Raw genomic sequence first — 15858 nt, 5'->3', positions numbered from 1 at the left:
GTAAACAAACATGATTTGCAAACGTTTCTGCCCTCTTCCTATCTTGGATTATTTTTTAGAATAAAACGGCCAAAAAGGTTTGAGGCACACTTGTTATTTGATTTTATTATGTTTGCAGCTAGACACTATCTATAAACGCCCATCGGACAATTAAATCTTGTCAGAATATTGTGAAGAATAATAAAAAAATATTGAGATCAAGACTCTTTCAGGCATTGAAATTTCTACGTTTCTATGAGTGTAGATCAAGTGTAGAACAATCGATGGTTCATGGCGACCAATAATGTCGTCGTGTTGCCGTCGTTTTACTTGTCGTCGTGTTACCGTCGTGGTCCCGTGCCTACACCACTGTGGAAAATGTCTTCTGGATCAGAGAACTTCTAGTTTTAAATATAAAATCTTTTTTGTACAACATTTTCCAAAAAAATGGAATGGTTTCAGGTACTATTGTCTTGCTAACTGGTCGTCAGCGGACACGATATATCTCTTTTCGGCTTCTTTTATCATGTGTTTCCCTGTGTCTTTTGCTGTTCTCTTGGCCAGGGCTCTGGAAGAAACAAAACATCAACCATCACTGGCCGTACAGAAACAAAACCAGATGCACTGGCTCAAAACTAGTTATAATGGCGCAAAACCAGTTAAACTAGTGCAAAACAAGTTATACTGCTGCAAAACCAGTTAAACTGGCTCGAAACCAGCTCTTATGGCTCAAAACCATTAATACTGGTGCAAAAGGTACAACTAAGAAATCCGTGATTTTTAGTACAGCATTACGTTTCCCTTACTTCACTCCCAGATTGTCCACGTTCCACGCGGTCTAAACAGAAATGGAATAAAATTTATGTCAACACGGTAAAAATATCAGTTATATACATATACATATACATATACAATTACATGTTACAATTACATATTTGCCCGTGTGGGGGACTGTTGAAGAGTAGTACCCTTGTACAGGGACGGAGCGCTGCGGAAAGACGGTGGCAGATGGTACGGCTCCGCAGTAGCAAAGAGATTTTTTAGGTAGCTGGTGCGTGACCTTGGTATGGTCAGCCTTTTTTCCATCTCTCTCAGCAATATCGGCTTTCAAAAGTTGTGGAAAGTCCTCGCAAATAACCGGGAGCCAACCTATTAGTTGTACATTATGGCGGCCTTATCAATTGCTCTCTGGATGTGCAGTCTGTCCCAGGCAAGCATAACGAGGACCAAGGACCACCGTAGAGCTCGAGTCACAGGCAGACTTTGTTATTACCCTTGCTGCTCTATTTTGTAGTTTTTCAAGCTTTTCTGACAAGTGTGTGTACTAGCATTCCATGCTAAAAGCTAGCCTGAGGCATATCACGCAAACCCTAAGGCATATCCTTTACACGCAAAGCCTTTCCTGTGTCGTTATTAGGTCGTTTCGTCTACAAGCCATCATAGTGCTGCAGCTACACCCCCTTGTTTGGCAGAGTAGAATGTTCAATTCCTCCCCTGGCCATGTAATCAATGGAGGGCAATGATGAGCCATTTAATTAGGGGAATGGAAGAATACTTTTGATAAGTAAGAAAAGAACTAATATTTTGTAGCACATGGACATGTATATACTAATACCACAGGGTTACCACACCTGTAAGGCGAATCCCAGGGCACCCATCGAGTTATTTGTTGCCTCGCCGACTGCTGGGCCGTACCTATCAGACAAACGACATCACATAGAAGTCAGATGACAATAGCACAGGGTATACCTGTGTTGTATGTAGAGTATATCACAAATCGTCAAGCTTGAAGTCTATTGGGCGATGTACATATGACATATTTTTAATCGTCAAGCTTGGAGCCTATTGGGCGATGCACATATAGTATCACAAATCGTCGAGCTTGAAGCCTATTGGGCGATGTACATATAGTATCACGAATCGTCAAGCTTGAAGTCTATTGGGCGATGCACATATAGTATCACAAATCGTCGAGCTTGAAGCCTATTGGGCGATGTACATATAGTATCACAAATCGTCAAGCTTGAAGTCTATTGGGCGATGTACATATAGTATCACGAATCGTCAAGCTTGAAGTCTATTGGGCGATGTACATATAGTATCACAAATCGTCAAGCTTGAAGTCTATTGGGCGATGTACATATAGTATCACAAACCGTCAAGCTTGAAGTCTATTGGGCGATGTGCATATAATATATCTTTAATCGTCAAGCTTGAAGCATATTGGGCGATATGCATATCGTATCACTAATCGCCAAGCTTGAAGCATATTGGGCGATGTGCATATAATATATCTCTAATCGCCAAGCTTGAAGCCTATTGGGCGATTTACATATAGTATATATCTAATCGCCAAGCTTGAAGCATATTGGGGGATTTACATATCGTATATATCTAATAGCCAAGCTTGAAGCATATTGGGCGATTTACATATCGTATCACTTATCGTCAAGCTTGAAGCCTATTGGGCGATTTACATATAGTATATCACTAATAGCCAAGCTTGAAGCATATTGGGCGATGTACATTACATGGAAATTTCCCTGCACCCTTATTTAGGAATGTTGGCATTGTTTCTTGACCTACTTGTGATCGACGGTCTCTACTGTGGCCAGCTGAAGGCTCGTGTAGAGCATGCGCCACGAGGTCTCCAGACTTTGGTAAATAGAAGCAAAACCTACAAGTAAGCAGGTAAGGATCCCATGATTATAAGATTCTAATCACGTGATCAATGTGAGAATCCAAAAGTTACAGGAAATGGATGTGAGCCACCTTTAGTTAATACCCAAAAATGGCACTGTCACGTTAGGGGGAGGATGGATTTTGAAGAGGGGATGGAGCACCTCGCCCTAGGTTTAGGGAGGGTTTAAGGGGGAGGGTGGGGCACCTCAACCAAGGGGAGGGGGGGAGGGTTTGAGGGGCAGGGGGGCACCTCACTCTAGGGGAGGGGGGAGGGTTTGAGGGGGAGGGTTTGAGGCGGAGGGTGGGGCACCTCACCCTAGGGGAGGGGGGAGGGTTTGAGGGGCAGGGGGGCACCTCACTCTAGGGGAGGGGGGAGGGTTTGAGGGGGAGGGTTTGAGGCGGAGGGTGGGGCACCTCACCCTAGGGGAGGGGGGAGGGTTTGAGGGGGAAGGTGGGGCACCTCACCCTAGGGGAGGGGGGAGGGTTTGAGGGGGAGGGTGGGGCAACTCACCCTAGGGGAGGGTTTGAGGGAAAGGGGGGGCACCTCATTCTAGGGGAGGGGGGAGGGTTTGAGGGGGAGGGGGCACCTCACCCTAGGGGAGGGGGGAAGGTTTGAGGGGGAGGGTGGGGCACCTCACCCTAGGGGAGGGGGGAGGGTTTGAGGGGGAGGGGGCACCTCACCCTAGGGGAGGGGGGAAGGTTTGAGGGAAAGGAGGGCACCTCACTCTAGGGGGGGGGGGGTTGAGGGGGAGGGTGGGGCAGCTCACATTAGGGGAGGGTATGAGGGAAAGGGGGGCACCTCACCCTAGGGGAGGGGGGAGGGTTTGGGGGGGAGGGTGGGGCACCTCATTCTAGGGGAGGGGGGAGGGTTTGAGGGGGAGGGTGGGGCACCTCATTCTAGGGGAGGGGGAGGGTTTGAGGGAAAGGGGGGCACCTCACCCTAGGGGAGGGGGGAGGGTTTGAGGGGGAGGGTGGCGCACCTCACATTAGGGGAGGGGGGAGGGTTTGAGGGGGAGGGTGGGGCACCTCACTCTAGGGGAGGGGGGAGGGTTTGTGGGGGAGGGGGGCACCTCACCTAGGGGAGGGGGAGGGTTTGAGGGGAAGAAGGGCACCTCACCCTAGGGGAGGGGGGGAGGGTTTGAGGGGAAGGGGGGCACCTCACCCTAGGGGAGGGGGAAGGGTTTGAGGTGGAGGGTGGGGCACCTCACTCTAGGGGAGGGGGGAGGGTTTGAGGGGGAGGGGGGCACCTCATTCTAGGGGAGGGAGGAGGGTTTGAGGGGAAGGGGGGCACCTCACCCTAGGGGAGGGGGGAGGGTTTGAGGGGGAGGGTGGGGCAACTCACCCTAGGGGAGGGTTTGAGGGAAAGGGGGGCACCTCATTCTAGGGGAGGGGGGAGGGTTTGAGGGGGAGGGGGCACCTCACCCTAGGGGAGGGGGAAATGTTTGAGGGGGAGGGTGGGGCACCTCACCCTAGGGGAGGGGGGAGGGTTTGAGGGGGAGGGGGCACCTCACCCTAGGGGAGGGGGGAAGGTTTGAGGGAAAGGAGGGCACCTCACTCTAGGGGGGGGGGTTGAGGGGGAGGGTGGGGCAGCTCACATTAGGGGAGGGTATGAGGGAAAGGGGGGCACCTCACCCTAGGGGAGGGGGGAGGGTTTGGGGGGGAGGGTGGGGCACCTCATTCTAGGGGAGGGGGGAGGGTTTGAGGGGGAGGGTGGGGCACCTCATTCTAGGGGAGGGGGAGGGTTTGAGGGAAAGGGGGGCACCTCACCCTAGGGGAGGGGGGAGGGTTTGAGGGGGAGGGTGGCGCACCTCACATTAGGGGAGGGGGGAGGGTTTGAGGGGGAGGGTGGGGCACCTCACTCTAGGGGAGGGGGGAGGGTTTGTGGGGGAGGGGGGCACCTCACCTAGGGGAGGGGGAGGGTTTGAGGGGAAGAAGGGCACCTCACCCTAGGGGAGGGGGGGAGGGTTTGAGGGGAAGGGGGGCACCTCACCCTAGGGGAGGGGGAAGGGTTTGAGGTGGAGGGTGGGGCACCTCACTCTAGGGGAGGGGGGAGGGTTTGAGGGGGAGGGGGGCACCTCATTCTAGGGGAGGGAGGAGGGTTTGAGGGGAAGGGGGGCACCTCACCCTAGGGGAGGGGGGAGGGTTTGAGGGGGAGGGTGGGGCACCTCACCCTAGGGGAGGGGGGAGGGTTTGAGGGGGAGGGTGGGGCACCTCACCCTAGGGGAGAGGGTACTAACCATGAGCACCGGTCACAGCGACTTTGACAGCTTCTTGCATCACTTTCTCGCCTTTCTCATTATCAGTCTTGCTCTTAACTGAATCTGGCAACACCTGAATAACACAGCAAACCACTTGAGTTACATAGCTTTGGGTGTATATATATGATTACGAAATTGACGAGCAAATTATTCGAAATTCTAGAGACAGCACTATTAATACCAGAGGAAGAAGCCTTATCAAAACTTGTACTGCACTAAATCAGAGAATTTACAATGGGCGTGTGATTGGTGATCTAGACGGAAAAACCACATGTTTCAAGTATAATGGCATTGGTAGTAGCAGCATGTTGAACATAATGCGGTATTTATTGGTCAATCCCCTGCTTCCTCATTTGTCTGATCACTGCCATATAACATACGCATTACGAACTAGTTTTGTTAATCAGGCGCACACACAGTCTTTTTGCCTAAATGAGAATGGGCCGCTAGACCATCCAGTATCTGGTAACGACATAAAAGAAGCAATCAAACAAATTAAACTTAAAAAGTCCCCCGGAATGATAATGTACCTAATGAGATACTGAAACCAAATAAAGATACATTAATCCAACCACTAAAAGTTCTCTTTAACAACATATTAAATTCCGGAAAATACCCAGTATCTTGGAGTTACGGACTTATAGTACCAGTTCATAAAAAAAGATGATCCTGCAAACGTAGAAAATTATCACCCTCCTATCATCTTTAAGCAAAATTTTCACCTATATTTTTAATGCTCGACTATACGACTATTTAAGTTTTAAAGGCATAATCAACCAAGTGCAATGTGGCTTTAGAAAAAAGCACGGCACTACAGATAGTCTTTTCACTTTAATATCACTAATAGATAAATATGTTAAAAGCAAACCAAATAAGGCAAACAACTTCTTATTTTCGGGCTTTGTCGATTTCGGAAAGCTTTCGACACTATTCCTTGACAAAAACGTTTTGAAAAACTAGAAACGCACGGTATAACGGGTAACTTTTTGTCAGTCATTATATCCATGTACACTTCGACAAATCGTCTGTAAAAATAGGAAGCACCATTTCACCTGACATTTTCCAATGTCGGCGTAAAGCAAGGATGTATGATCTCTCCGACACTATTTAACCTATATTTAAGCGACTTACCTAGCAAATTTGATGAATGTAATCCTAACGACCATGAAATAAAACGTATACTTTACGCGGATGACTTAGTAATTCTGGCAAAAACTGACAAGGATCTCCAAACTCACATAAACGCGCTTGAAAAAGAATGGGGTCTAACCGTAAATCTCGATAAAACTAACATTATGATTTTTAATAATACAGGTAAATCTTTAAACAATCACCGCTTTAACTATAAAGGCCAGAGCTTAAAAAACGTAAATTCATATAAATATCTCGGACTACATTTCAGCGCGTTTGGGAATTTTACTCTTGCCAAAACAGAAATTAAAAAAATTGCCCTAAAAGCTCTTTACAAACAAAGAAAGGAAATGGGCGATCACTTCAGGGACAATGTTAAACTAACAATAAAACTATTTGACACTTTGATATCTCCGATTCTTCTCTATGGTAGTGAGGTATGGGGTACAGAAAAAGATAAAGGTGAAAAAGAACCTATGGAAATAGTACACGTCAAATTCTGCAAGTGGCTCCCCGGAGTCTCTAAATTTTGTTCAAATAACGCGGTTAGGGCTGAACTTGGTAGATTCCCATTAAGAACGAAAGCAATATGCAGAAGCGTCAATTTTTGGCTAAACATAAATCATCCCGAGGAACCAAAGCTAGTTACCCAGATATACGAAGACATAAAAATAAGTGATAACCCAGAATTTTGGCACCAGAAATTGAAACGAATTTTTCAACAAATAGGTGTCGGCGATATATGGCAACAGGTAAATGCGCAGAGCGGGGACTTGCCAATTAAATACATTTTATATATAATCAAACAAAGATTGGAAGACATTGAATTTCAAAAGTGGATATCAAACGTGAATAATGATAATAGAAATCAACAAGGACAAAGTAATAAATTAAGAATGTATAGGAAATTTTAATCAAAATACATTATTGAAGATTATCTGAGCCAGGTTGTCAATCACAACCATCGAATATCTTTAGCCAAATTGAGACTAAGCAATCATCGCTTAACTATTGAAACTGGCCGATATTCGAGGCCCTATAAGGTACCGGATGAACGAATTTGCTAAATTTGTAAAAATGGACAAATAGAAAAGGAAGTTCATTTCCTTCTTCACTGCCCTTTGTATAAAGGGAAGGGGAAAGAATTGACAAAAACCATAGAAGAAATAGAAAATGTAAAATTCACTAGAATGTCGTATGAAAGTGTTTTTCATTTTCTTATTAATTATTCTGGTAGTAACGTCACAGTGCAAAGAAAAATCGCTAAGTTCATAAATGAATGCTTCGCACTACGGGATCTATATCGCTGCCAAACTTGAAATACCGTACAATTATTTGTCTTTTTTATCTTTAATGTCATTTGGACGTCAATCAATATACAAGGACATTGTATACGATTCCAAATAAAATATCTGTCTGTCATAAATCACTAATTGTAATAAGGCCTGGATTTGTAGTTTTTATGCTTCCCATACCACATGATTTAAAAAAGATGCAAATATTCTCACACACCAGACCATGTGTGATCATTCATTTGATTTGTGCATGTTTCCTGGTATACCTATGGATTCGGGTAGGTATCTTTGCATGTTTCCTGGTATACCTATGGATTCGGGTAGGTATCTTTGCATGTTTCCTGGTATAACTATGGATTCGGGTAGGTATCTTTGCATGTTTCCTGGTATACCTATGGATTCGGGTAGGTATCTTTGCATGTTTCCTGGTATACCTATGGATTCGGGTAGGTATCTTTGCATGTTTCCTGGTATACCTATGGATTCGGGTAGGTATCTTTGCATGTTTCCTGGTATAACTATGGATTCGGGTAGGTATCTTTGCATGTTTCCTGGTATACCTATGGATTCGGGTAGGTATCTTTGCATGTTTCCTGGTATACAGTATATTTATGGATTCAGGTCCTTGGTACCTTTGCTCCATGTTGAATGACAACAGGTGCTAGCCGTCTGCCAAGTTCAGCAGTGAGAGCTCCTACAGCAGCGACGACGGCTCCACTAACTTGACAAGCAGCACCTTATGAACAAATGGTACATTCTTTAAAAGTGGAGTTATGGCAGTTACTATTGGTCTTTTTTGTTTGTGGTTGAAATGATGAGATTGGAGAACACAAGAAAAGTCTAAATGAGGAATTTGCATGAGATAATAGCACATTAGCTTGAAGGCCACAATCATGTTTTTTTCCTTCATTTTCTGAAGAATATGGAGTGTAGAATGGCTGGGAAGAAGACTAAGGTTTTAGTGTCAATAGGGAGATAAGTTCAAATTAACTTGCCCTATTCAGGATGTGTCAGATGTGTTATGCTCCACCCTGCCAAAGACACACTTAGGGATTAACTTGCCTTAGCTAGAATGTGTCAGATGTGTTATGTAACTCCACCCTGCCAAAGGCACACTTAGGGATTACATTGTCTTAGCTAGAATGTGTCAGATGTGTTATGTTACTCCACCCTGCCAAAGACACACTTAGGGATTACCTGCTACAGACTTGACATGTCTGATGTTTTCCTGAACTTTTTCATCCACTTCAGTGGGGGATTCATTAGGTCGCAAGTTTTGGCGTATCTTGATTCCGCCCTATGACATAACAGTATGTGTGTAAGGCACAGTTTGCCTAGCATGCAAGTAAAGCATGTAATATGCTTATTATGTAAAAATAGGAATTCATTACTTTGTATACAAGATGGCTTCCAACTTGGGCTCCTTTCATTAGTCCCCAAGCGATCAGCTCTGCACCAACCAAAATACCCTGTGAAATAATAAAAAATGCTATAAAGTATTTTTGGTAGGCAATCACAATGAGGTCTGCACCACCCAAAATAACAAGAAATAATATAAGTCGGTTAAACTCGAGCCAAAAAAATGTGTTTTGCAGAAAGATTGACCAAAACATATTCATCCATACAGTGGTATTGCGTCCAGGGGCTCCTAAACATGCTCAAATAATCTGCTTTCCACAATGCACCACTGCAGGTACCATTGGAATTTATTATTTGAACATCACTCGCTAGCAAAAAAGGTAGTTAAAGGAGTACAAATGACACACAGAACTTCATAAAAAAGCATTGAGATTATGACATTTAACATATAAGTAAAATTAAGGAGGACAGAGTAACAGACATACAACTGTATATCATTTATGTGATCCCTGCACTCTGACTGGCTGAAGGATTTTCACCTGATGGTTTTGCTTCAAGCTTTCATTATCAGAAACAATTACTTGACAAAAATAATGTTATACCACCCAAGATATCCTATTTGGCACATAATGATGAAAAGAAGAGTGGCCTGCTGAAGAAAATATAGGAAAGTGGGTTGGTGAAAATTTTGAAATAAATGGTAGGAAGTAAGCAAAACTCTGAATTGGAATGGCCTGATTTGCTGAAACAAACATTTATCATTCAGTTGCATCTCTTGTCAAACCTTAAACCGTAAAATATACATACCTTTGAAACTTTTTCTCCCCATGTTCCCTTCTAAAGACAAAAAGGAGCACAAATACAGTAAAACATACAGAAATATAATATGTAATACAGACTGAAAAGGAGGAATTCTACTTTCCTCAATGTGTAAATAAGCCAAATATATGGTTTGCATGTATATGGTACAATTCAGACTGGATGGCTATCTTGGACTAACCTCTTCCTCAGTCTGGGTTTGTCCCCTTATGGCTCCGGGTAATGGTCTAGCAGCTACAGACTTGGATGCTACATACTCAGCTGGAATACAACAAAAATGCTGGTGAGATGAAGGTGTTCAAGCTTTAAACAGAATTTTAAATGGCTGTGCATAATCTTAAAACAACTAATAATCCCACCTGAGAGATAAGATAAAAAAAAGATGAAAGAGATGACTAGATAAAAAAAGAGATGAGATAAAAATGGCATTATAAATTTTATAACATTTATTGGATATTACCTCAGGTAAACCTTTAATAAATGTGATGGCTGTAATTTTTGCAGTATTACCTGGTTGATTGGTTCCACTGACAGCCTGTATTTCCTGGTAATCGTCAGGTGTTGGTGTGTAGTGGTGGTAGTCTGTATAGCACCTCAAAATCCTTTCAAATCTGTTCATGTCACTTGATGGAGTTTCAGGGTTTAAAATAAGACCAACAGATGCGAAGCTCCCTGGACGCTGCACTGATTTAGAGGCACTGATGGTAATGTCAGGGAACATGTAGGTATGGGGCTCTGTGTTGAGAACTGGCGACCTCTTGGGGATCATTGGGAACATCCATCCACTGCACTGAAGAAAGGCAGGAGGCTGCTCACAACCTATATTTAAAAAAACATTTACTAAAAATAAAACCCATCTATGCCTTTTACCTGCCATATATATACAAGTTAAACAATTTGATGAATTCTGACGAATTTCTGTTACATTTTAGAACACCCACCATGTTTTTAGGTATTTATATATATATATCTTTATCATCCCTTTTTATATTGCCTGGATCCGTCATTGGTTATAGCTATTCTTATTTTATAAAAAGGATAATTTTTAAACTTGATTGAAAGTTGCTAATGCAAGTTATAATGTACAGTAAACATTGAAGCTTTTGTTACAGCCCTACTAAAGGAAGACTTTTTGTTTTTGAAAACCAAGCAAGTACCTCTAAAATTAAATGGCCACAATACAGAATAATATTCCAACAAAAAACTACAAATAATAACTGCTCTCACCTTCTTCATACATAATAAATTGATAGGCACGCAGAGTCTGTGGTTGAGAGATTGTTGTAACATGGCCTTGTTCACTGACAAAGAACATCTTCACTGCTGGTGTAAAGGCAATTTGATAAGCAATAATAAAAGTTTAAAGAAATTTGTAGCATGTGAAACACCTTATTTGTTCTTGGGTTTGATAATTTGTCCTCAACAATGTCAAATACTAATATTTTACATTTATAAAGAGCTTCATTCTTTAAACCTGAGTATGCTAGAGGGTAATTATCCCATCCCTTAACAAACTCAAAGAGGTACTGTTAGATATAAAATTCAACCCTAGCATCTTACCATTTTCGAGGACCAGAAGCTCATTCACGTCTTCCCACATGCCGTTATCGGGTGTGGCATGTTCGACTTCACCAGGAGGACCAGTCTTGGCTGAGGAGTTTGTAGATGCCCTGTCTAATGATGACAGAGCAGATATCCGTTCCTCTACTTGCTCCTTTGCTCTGACAAACAATCAACACAAGTAAAATTTTGGTAAAACTAAAGCAAGGGAAAGCAGGAAAGGCAAAAGTAGCACAAATGCTGTTGTGTATAAAGAGTCTTTCTTACAACAGTATTAAAAACCCTGGATAGGCTATAGAAAAGCTATAACTCAACACAAGGTTGGAAAAGTCTGTCCAATGAACAAAAGGGCTAACGCTCTAAATATCAGGCACAACTAATGTTTTACAGAGGCATACAACATACTTTTTGTGGATGACAAAACAGTGACCAGTACAAGACTCAGGTCAAAGTGTTAAAAGAAAAGTAGTTAAATAAACAGGGAGTAATTAATAAGTAGCTCGTACAGCTTCATCTTCTCTTGTTTTTGCCTTGCATCATCGTATTGTTTCCCTGATCCTCGACAGTAAATGCTGGACCCAGTCACAAGACTCCTTACTCCTACGAATGGAAAAATATATAAAATAGCAACCATATTGGATAACAAACAACTACACCCCTTCTTCACTAGTCGCAACCTCACATCTCCCCTCACCCTCAAATCACCACGTCCTACCCATCCCCTCTAGCCCCACTAGTCCCCCTCAAATCACCACATCCTCCCCATCCCCTCTAGCCCTACTAGTCACCCTCAAATCACCACGTCCTCCCTCTCCCCTCTAGTCCCACTAGTCACCCTCAAATCAACACGTCCTCCCCATCCCCTCTAGCCCCACTAGCCACCCTCAAATAACCACGTCCTCCCCATCCCCTCTAGCCCCACTAGTCACCCTCAAATCACCAGGTCCTCCCCATCCCCTCTAGTCCCACTAGTCACCCTCAAATAACCACGTCCTCCCCATCCCCTCTAGCCCCACTAGTCACCCTCAAATCACCACGTCCTCCCCCTCCCCTCTAGCCCCACTAGTCACTCTCAAATCACCACGTCCTCCCCATCCCCTCTAGTCCCACTAGTCACCCTCAAATCACCACGTCCTCCCCCTCCCCTCTAGCCCCACTAGTCACCCTCAAATCACCACGTCCTCCCCATCCCCTCTAGTCCCACTAGTCACCCTCAAATCACCACGTCCTCCCCCTCCCCTCTAGCCCCACTAGTCACCCTCAAATCACCACGTCCTCCCCATCCCCTCTAGCCCCACTAGTCACCCTCAAATCACCACGTCCTCCCCATCCCCTCTAGCCCCACTAGTCACCCTCAAATCACCATGTCCTCTCCCTCCCCTCTAGCCCCACTAGTCACCCTCAAATCACCACGTCCTCCCCATCCCCTCTAGTCCCACTAGTCACCCTCAAATCACCACGTCCTCCCCCTCCCCTCTAGCCCCACTAGTCACCCTCAAATCACCACGTCCTCCCCATCCCCTCTAGCCCCACTAGTCACCCTCAAATCACCACGTCCTCCCCATCCCCTCTAGCCCCACTAGTCACCCTCAAATCACCACGTCCTCCCCATCCCCTCTAGCCCCACTAGTCACCCTCAAATCACCACGTCCTCCCCCTCCCCTCTAGCCCCACTAGTCACTCTCAAATCACCACGTCCTCCCCATCCCCTCTAGTCCCACTAGTCACCCTCAAATCACCACGTCCTCCCCCTCCCCTCTAGCCCCACTAGTCACCCTCAAATCACCACGTCCTCCCCATCCCCTCTAGTCCCACTAGTCACCCTCAAATCACCACGTCCTCCCCCTCCCCTCTAGCCCCACTAGTCACCCTCAAATCACCACGTCCTCCCCATCCCCTCTAGCCCCACTAGTCACCCTCAAATCACCACGTCCTCCCCATCCCCTCTAGCCCCACTAGTCACCCTCAAATCACCATGTCCTCTCCCTCCCCTCTAGCCCCACTAGTCACCCTCAAATCACCACGTCCTCCCCATCCCCTCTAGTCCCACTAGTCACCCTCAAATCACCACGTCCTCCCCCTCCCCTCTAGCCCCACTAGTCACCCTCAAATCACCACGTCCTCCCCATCCCCTCTAGCCCCACTAGTCACCCTCAAATCACCACGTCCTCCCCATCCCCTCTAGCCCCACTAGTCACCCTCAAATCACCACGTCCTCCCCATCCCCTCTAGCCCCACTAGTCACCCTCAAATCACCATGTCCTCTCCCTCCCCTCTAGCCCCACTAGTCACCCTCAAATCACCACGTCCTCCCCATCCCCTCTAGCCCCACTAGTCACCCTCAAATCACCACGTCCTCCCCATCCCCTCTAGTCCCACTAGTCACCCTCAAATCACCACGTCCTCTCCCTCCCCTCTAGCCCCACTAGTCACCCTCAAATCACCACGTCCTCCCCATCTCCTCTAGTCCGACTAGTCACCCTCAAATCACCACGTCCTCCCCCTCCCCTCTAGTCCCACTAGTCACCCTCAAATCACCACATCCTCCCCATGCCCTCTAGTCCCACTAGTCACCCTCAAATCACCACGTCCTCCCCATCCCCTCTAGCCCCACTAGTCACCCTCAAATCACCACGTCCTCCCCATCCCCTCTAGCCCCACTAGTCGCCCTCAAATCACCATGTCCTCTCCCTCCCCTCTAGCCCCACTAGTCACCCTCAAATCACCACGTCCTCCCCATCCCCTCTAGTCACCCTCAAATCACCACGTCCTCCCCATCCCCTCTAGTCCCACTAGTCACCCTCAAATCACCACGTCCTCTCCCTCCCCTCTAGTCCCACTAGTCACCCTCAAATCACCACGTCCTCTCCCTCCCCTCTAGCCCCACTAGTCACCCTCAAATCAACACGTCCTCCCCATCCCCTCTAGCCCCACTTGTCACCCTCAATTCACCACGTCCTCCCCATCCCCTCTAGTCCCACTAGTCACCCTCAAATCACCACGTCCTCCCCATCCCCTCTAGTCCCACTAGTCACCCTCAAATCACCACGTCCTCCCCCTCCCCTCTAGTCCCACTAGTCACCCTCAAATCACCACATCCTCCCCATCCCCTCTAGTCCCACTAGTCACCCTCAAATCACCACGTCCTCCCCATCCCCTCTAGCCCCACTAGTCACCCTCAAATCACCACGTCCTCCCCATCCCCTCTAGTCCCACTAGTCACCCTCAAATCACCACATCCTCCCCATCCCCTCTAGCCCCACTAGTCACCCTCAAATCACCACGTCCTCCCCATCCCCTCTAGCCCCACTAGTCACCCTCAAATCACCACGTCCTCCCCATCCCCTCTAGCCCCACTAGTCACCCTCAAATCACCACGTCCTCCCCATCCCCTCTAGCCCCACTAGTCACCCTCAAATCACCACATCCTCCCCATCCCCTCTAGTCCCACTAGTCACCATCTTACTGCCGCAGACTGCTATCACCATGTCTGAGCTTCTTGCGAATCTGCCTAACAGTATTCTTGAAAATGTAGCAACTGCATGTATTTTTACCACTCAATCAGAGAATTGATTTTACCATAGTAAATTATGTGTTGTCAAACATTTAAAACATGAGCTCTCCAAGCTCGAGACACTGAGTTACCATGTTTACGACATCAAAATCATCATTGTTTCATTATTGTATTGTACATTAGAACAAATATACTGAACAAATTGATGCAAAACAACTCCTCCCTTTTAGTCCCCATTCCCCTCCCCCTTCTACTACCCTAGCTGACCTAGTATCTTTAAATCTAGAGCGGACTGTGTTGTTCTGCGCCAATAAGGTGTTTGTGCGTTCTATGATTTATTCCTTGTTAGGTAGACTAGGTGGCATTCATTTGTTTGCACCTCTTCGCACTTTCTTCATACTAAAATTAAATCTTAGTGGAGGAAGTTTGAATATTTTTTTAACATCGCCGGAGCAGTTCATCGAAAAAATAGCTAAGTAAGAATCTTTCTATTAAGCTTTGCTACCTTTGCGATACAGCTGTAATGCCTCCTTGTTTTTCCCTTTTTCGTCACATTCTAAGCCCTGGTTTATATATCTGCAAAAGCAAATTAAACGAAAATTACAAAATTCAAAACAACGAAGCTGATGGATAAGAAACCATGTAAAATCGAAACTGTATAATCTTACCTAAACCCTTCATCGTGGTAGGATTTTATTTTAGCTGGTGCATCATCAGTCTTCGTAGCCATTGTTTTGTAAAAGATACAGGGCAAAAGCTGTATTTTATTATGACGCGAAGTTCCCAAAATAATTCATGTTGTCATTTGCTCACCACCGATCCGCCATATTGAATTATCGAATGATTGGGGATAACAGGCCAGCGGTCATACGATAAACACACAGGGATCCCACAATAATGTCCTTGTAACACTGGTTTGTATTATTTTTTTTTTTTACTCTAGCTTCCGTGAGGAGGCACTTTGTCTTGTATGTGTGTGTGTACCCGGGTTAAAACAGCAAGCCTGTGCTCGGTACTTCGGTTTACTCAAGAATACTTCATTGCTCTCGGGAGTTCCTTTATCTTATTATCATCAATATTGAGTCGTAGTAAAAACTGGAATTCGACTCTGCCAGAGAGTTTGGCAGAGTCGAATTCCAGTTTTTGGTGTATTGTATTTATTGTTCTGGTACGAGATCGCGACAGTTTGGGCTTTTTGATTCGAGTCGTAGTAAACGTATATCTGTTCTGAATAAATATAAATTCAGGATATCCGAAAAGG

At 45.5% G+C, this 15858-nt stretch overlaps 1 protein-coding gene across 2 annotated transcripts; it reads right to left on the bottom strand.

Annotated features, from left to right (window-relative positions):
- Positions 1-78: 78 nt before the first annotated feature.
- LOC5518288 (spartin) lies at positions 79-15450 on the bottom strand. Of its 2 annotated transcripts, none has more exons than XM_032362880.1 (16): positions 15266-15450; positions 15103-15173; positions 11590-11683; positions 11084-11244; positions 10751-10846; positions 10034-10342; positions 9705-9784; positions 9512-9541; positions 8737-8814; positions 8543-8642; positions 7978-8081; positions 4899-4992; positions 2566-2656; positions 1611-1674; positions 786-817; positions 79-547 (listed from the first exon to the last, which is right to left on the bottom strand). In XM_032362880.1, the coding sequence occupies exons 1-16, from the start codon at positions 15325-15327 to the stop codon at positions 445-447; spliced, it is 1569 nt and encodes a 522-aa protein (XP_032218771.1). In that variant the 5' UTR covers positions 15328-15450; the 3' UTR covers positions 79-444. The 2 variants fall into 2 exon arrangements, with proteins under 2 accessions (XP_032218771.1, XP_032218772.1); XM_032362881.1 differs by having other exon boundaries at positions 10751-10843.
- Positions 15451-15858: the final 408 nt, after the last annotated feature.

Source organism: Nematostella vectensis, chromosome 2 (genome assembly GCF_932526225.1).
Source record: "Nematostella vectensis chromosome 2, jaNemVect1.1, whole genome shotgun sequence".
Taxonomy (NCBI): domain Eukaryota; kingdom Metazoa; phylum Cnidaria; class Anthozoa; order Actiniaria; family Edwardsiidae; genus Nematostella; species Nematostella vectensis.
Note: the sequence above shows the minus strand (reverse complement) of the source record. Positions and strands in the feature narration are given on the sequence as shown.

What these genes read in the sequence shown, in the direction of transcription:
- LOC5518288 (XM_032362880.1), bottom strand. Translation starts at nt 15,327, where the DNA reads ATGGCTACGAAGACTGATGATGCACCAGCTAAAATAAAATCCTACCAC. An exon ending in CAGTGGAACCAATCAACCAG is followed by an intron (nt 9,785 to 10,033) that starts GTAATACTGCAA and finishes GTTGTATTCCAG; the next exon opens with CTGAGTATGTAGCATCCAAG. An exon ending in CCCTGGGATTCGCCTTACAG is followed by an intron (nt 818 to 1,610) that starts GTGTGGTAACCC and finishes ATTTCTGTTTAG; the next exon opens with ACCGCGTGGAACGTGGACAA.